At 41.3% G+C, this 5,646-nt stretch overlaps 1 protein-coding gene across 1 annotated transcript in view; it reads left to right on the forward strand.

The window, feature by feature from the left end:
* The first annotated feature begins 1,047 nt into the window (after nucleotides 1-1,047).
* The window catches only part of HPGDS (hematopoietic prostaglandin D synthase), a 19,814-nt gene continuing 15,215 nt past the window's right edge, over nucleotides 1,048-5,646 (forward strand). The window contains exon 1 of the mRNA XM_009871767.1: nucleotides 1,048-1,183. Coding sequence (XP_009870069.1) covers nucleotides 1,051-1,183 — 133 coding nt within the window. The 5' untranslated portion in view covers nucleotides 1,048-1,050. The remainder of the gene's footprint in view (nucleotides 1,184-5,646) is intronic.

The raw sequence follows: 5,646 nt of genomic DNA on the forward strand, positions 1-5,646 counted from the left end.
ATCTGTGCTTCATGCTTTATTACTAACACTCTGAATCCGCTGCATACAAAAGAACGGTAAATCACACGCAAGGTCTACTTCAAGGCCAAAATAAGAAAGGGTTTTGCTTTGGGTGAGGAGATGGATAGTTGTTTCAGTGTCCTTTAGCCAGCACATTTAAATCTCAGCTGGGATCATAGATCTCTCTTAATAAAAGTGCTATGTGTGCAGAGTTTAAAAGCTTACTCTTGGTTTAAAGCAGCCTTAGCTCTTCAACCTTTCCAGCATCTTCCTTGTTGTACAATCAAACTTGAGTATTTTCTTTTGCTGCGCGTTACACCAGGAAACAAATAGGGCCTTTCTGTCACATGATTTCTAACTAGAACTGTATGAAATAAATCACATGGAAACCTAACAGTAATTTCAAGTTGTCTTTTGGTTTCTGTACAACAACAACAAAAAAGAGAGAATTTGATGATTTTCTCAAAACAGTGTATACTGGTTTCGAAGTCAAATTTTCCTTCTAAAATAACTTGAATTGATTGTCTATGCAACTAGGGCAACAGTTAAGAAGAAAAGTCACAGAGATTGGCAATTCTCATGGTCTTGGACGAAACAGAGGCTGAGCAGGACAGTCTTGAACAAAATTGCTGCTCAAGACAGCTATTATTTTTTGTTACAGTATCTGATTTCAGATATGCAGTCTGAAAAAAAAAACACTGTATAAAAATGGCCTGAGTTTGGAGCCACAGGAAAAATAAACAAAATGTGAAAGTTCTTAATATGTCTGAAAAAACTAAATAAAAATCAAGGCTTCTTTCTGGTGATACACAAGGAGGAACTGTAGGTTTAACTGTCATTGTGCACATCTGAATACCGTGGCTAACAAATGCAGAACCAAAAGGTGTGACTAATGCAGTGACTGCAAAGTACAATGAATAATGGCTTAATGTAATACATCCTTTGTATTGTACAAGCGTGTCTTGCAAAAAGAAGAATATGGTGCACTTTTGTAAAAAGGAGTTACTCATGTCCAAAGCAACACGGTGTCTTCCCTTCCAGGGACCCAACATGCCACAGTACAAGCTGACATACTTCAACCTGCGAGGACGAGCAGAAATCAGCCGCTACCTGTTTGCGTATTCGGGCAAAAAGTATGAAGACCACAGGATAGAAGGAGCTGACTGGCCCAAAATCAAACCAAGTAAGTAGCATGGGATCTTATATCCAAGGCTGTGCTAGAAACGCTGTCAAGAAGCAAAGCTATTGAAAAGGTACTTATATGTTTCATGAGCAGAAATACATTTAACTCCTGGCTTTAATTAAGCCTATAGAAATGTTATCGTCTGGGCAGCCAACATGTCATTCCTGATGCTCTCAGCAAAGTCCAAATCCAAACATTCAGACAATCTAGAACGACTTACCTGCTGTCACTTCTTATCAACTCATTTCAGGTTTTTTTCTGCCTAAAGTGAACCAAACACGTGCTAATCTTCTCACCTTCTTTGGAGAATTTAGTCTCAAAGTCTACACTGCAGTCTTCACCCTGGTTTTAGAACGTCAGATTGGAAATAAGGGTCCAGAAGGACACTCCTTTGCAACCAGGAAGGTCTTCAGACAGGGAAAGTGATGAGAGAAAACAAAGAAGCTGGTTGATATAGCAAAGAGAAAACAAAAGGATCAAAAGAGGTGCTAGGAAATGATTGTTCCTAAGAACAAAACCCACTAGCCCTTCTGAGAGTACTCTGCAGGCTACTATACCCCATCCATTTCAAGTTTTTAGTTAAAGTAACCTCTTTTCAGCTAGTAAAGCTATTTTGTTATTTCTGTTCATTAGCTGTAGTTCAAATGAAATAGATCTTGAGTTTGGAGACTGCAGATATGAAATCAGTGATATTGATGTCTTCACTTTATGGTTTTGGCCTAAGTTACACCACTCAGGCTATGACTTTCAGACATCCAGAATGAAGAATAATGCCTTTAGTTTGGGGGAAAGGCACAGCTAATGCACAAGGTGATTTCTATTAATCAGTCTTTGTTTTCTGATAGGCTTTCACACCATTTAATAAGCCCAGTTAGTGGGCTACCAAATTCATGTAGGGTGCAATTAAATTTGGTCTTTCTCATAATATTTGCAGTGACTTGAATGACAAATACTCAAGCGCTGCTGCGCTCCAAGTAGCAGCTGAAACCATCTGTGGTGCTCAGGTCCACAAAACCACGGGATAACAACCCACAGAGAGGGGTGCAAATGAAGCAGTAAAAACATGATATTTTCAGTTAGGTAAGGCTGACTGTAGAAACCTTTTCTTTGTAAGAGCTTAAGCCTGTGGACCACGCGGTATAGCTTATTTCCTCCCCACTGCAGGTCTTGGGGAAGCAGGGTAGCAACTAAAGGTGAGACTGACAGTTCAGAGGAATTGAAAAAAAGCTCTGCACAGGCATTTTTCACAACTACACACATATTCACATGTACACACACTACTTATGTCCTAAAACAATGTTCAGAGAACACTAGCAAAGTACAATTCTACACAGAGTATGCAAAGTTCACTACAGTGCCTGCCCAGCTGCAATGCCATTATCACCAAAAACCTGGCAGCAGAGGCACCCTAGAAATCCCCAGCCATACAGTTTGCAGCTGTATCTGTCGCATTAATGAGTGTTGGTCAAGTCATTTAACCTTTGTTTCTGTTTCTGTGATGCAAAGTTTGTTAGTAGGTTTACCAAGGGTTAAGATTTTTCCTTTTCTCTGCATAATGGCCTTTCATAGAAGTCTCTGCTATGAGTGATCTCTAGATGAAATTCCAAAGCAGATAAGAAGTTTAGTAAAATGTGGGAGCTGTTGCTCTCAGATTTGTGAAATCATCTGTACAAAATTTATGCTGGTCTAAGAGTTCTTTGAATTTTAGGCTTCTGTAGACACTCAGTCAGCCACTGGATGGGAACTGGAATGTATTGTGCTAATTGATCAGGAAAAAGTATATCCACAAAAAAACCCCAGACAGTTGGATGCATGTCAAAGTGTTATTACATCTCATATCAGGATGTTAACTTATGCTTCTGAAAGATTCCCTGAATCCTAATTCATGCACCAGTATAGTGGTGGCTTTTGCTACCAGTGGCATCAGCATTGCAGCCAATACACAAGTTAAGGGGTTCCTCAACTGAGGAACAAGTACAGGAGTAAAGGTATCTTACAAGAGTAAAGGTACCTTGTTTGCATGCATAACAACATAATGCTGCTAAGGAAACTGCCTGGAGATCACCTAACTGATGACTACCTCCTCCTCCTCCTTTGTGAAATAACCAGTTACTCATGGTATTTCCAGACAAAATAAACTCCCGCAGGCAAATCATTCAGCAAAACTCTGAATAAAAGGTAGCAAAAGGGCTTTGCAGTAAGCAGTCTTGCACCACAAGACCAACAGCCACTTCCCCAATCTGCCCTAAGGTGCCTAAACACTGATTTTGCAGGCAGTGACTCAATACAAGAAGTGGTTGCCTCCTGGCTAGGGACTAGGTCCTACAGGATTTGTGTCTTAACACTACAACAGTACTGCGTACAGCAGAGGTGCACTACTCCCCGTAAGGAAAACGAACATGTGCATTCTCTACTATCCCAAATTTTCAAAGTGTGCCTCAGCTGTCTCCTCAGCGGTGGGGTTTGAAGAGGGAAAAGCACCAGTCCTCAGCAAAGCAAGTAACAAGATCCTTGCCAAAAAAGTTCAATTACTGCTGTGTTCAACTGTAAATATGAAATAAGGGGATCCATCCAACACATTGTGCATACAAAGGCACAGTTCACTCTGCTGAGAGATCTTCTACACTACTATCATCCGTATTCTGCATATACATCTTTCTTATAAAGCTCTGTCAAAGTTTAAGGCTAGGCCAGCCACTGAACTTTGACAGACAGTCTCTGTGATCCTCCAACACCCTCCCAGGGGAATAACAGAAGAACCAGGGAGAGAGACTTTGAGACTGAAAAAGAAGTTGAACCAATTTAACGAAAAAAAAAATCAGAAAATAATGCTAACAATAACGATGACAAACTATATACAGACATATACATGTATGAAAATATGCTCAAAAATACAAAAGAATATGCTAATATTCTTCAGAGTCCCAATAACAGTCCAATGAAAAAAAAACAAAAAGGAGCTGTGCTGCTCCCACCAAGAGACGCAGGGGAAGACACCTGTTCTGTCAAACACTGCTCCTCTGCAGTGTGGAAACAGGAGGTGGGAGACACGATTGCCAATGACAATCCCTCCAGCACAGCTGCACCAGAGGCCCCAGGATTCTTCTTAGGGGGCTCTTTTAAACTGAGAACCATGGGAAGGAACACTGTGATTGGTCCATTTGGGTCACCTGACCCATCCTCTCCTCCTCATAGGTACAGCTGCCCCCTCTCTCACTGTGATTGCCACCAGTGCCAGAAGACCCAGAGAACTTTTATCCTGGGGCTCTCAAACCATGATAAACTCAGGATTATTGTATTTTTTCCTATTTTTCCTGGACTGAGACTACTGCAAAAAAGCACACAGAAATAAAGGAACAGATTCCAGTCAGTCTCAACCTGGTGAAAACCAACGGGTGGTGTTTAGCAAAGACAAAGGAAATTACAGCTGCATTTGATGTAACAGCAGCTAATGTAACAGTAGGTGAAGTACAATGCTTATTTGCAACCCTCAGAAACATTGGTTCAATTAATTGAACTAATTGCATAACTATACATTGAAGTGATATTAAGAAATACCACACAAACTGCTAGGCATACTTGCATACGGTACGTTAGCACTTACCCACTTCCCTATGAAAATCTGAAAGCTTTGACTGTAGTCTGCAAATACAACATAACGTCCCTGTTTTTAAAACGTTCAAGTACAATTAAGTAAGATAAAACCCCACACACACTTTATTCTCTTAAGTTTGGACAAGGACAGCCTCTTCATGAATCTTAAGCTACTAAGGGACTAAGAGTCTGAGTTTCTCTAAGAGCACAAGGAGTCAGGTCTCTGCATAGAGTACAGAATACAATCATTTAGGTACAAAAGAGCTTCAAGATCATCAAGTCCAACCATAAACCTAACACTGTCAAGTCCCTCACTAAACCATATCCCTAAGCAGTACGTCTACGTGTCTTTTAAATACTTCCAGAGATGGCAACTCCACCATTTCCCTGGCCAGCCTGTTCCAATGCTTTACAATGCTTTTGGTGAAGAATTTCTTCCCAATATGCAATCTAAACCTCCCCTGGTGCAACTTGAAGCCATGTCCTCTTGTCCTATCACTAGTTACTTGGGAGAAGAGACCTCGCTACAATATCCTTTCAGGTAGCTGCAGAAAGCGATAAGGTCTCCCCTCAGCCTCCTCATCTCATTATAAGACATGTTCTCCAGACCCCTCATCAGTTTTGTTGCCCTTCTCTGGATCCACTGCAGCACCTCAGTGTCTTTTTTTATAGTGTGGTGCCCAAAACTGAACACAGTACTCAATCAGTGTCCTCACCAGTGCTGAGTGCAGGGGCACGATCACTTCCCTACTCATACTGCCCACACTACTTCTGATGCAGGCCAGGAGGCTGTTTGCCTTCTTGGCCACCTGGGCACACTGCTGGCTCATGTTCAGCCAACTGTCAACCAACATACCCAGGTCCTTTTC

Source organism: Apaloderma vittatum, unplaced genomic scaffold (assembly GCF_000703405.1).
Source record: "Apaloderma vittatum isolate BGI_N311 unplaced genomic scaffold, ASM70340v1 scaffold12606, whole genome shotgun sequence".
NCBI lineage: Eukaryota > Metazoa > Chordata > Aves > Trogoniformes > Trogonidae > Apaloderma > Apaloderma vittatum.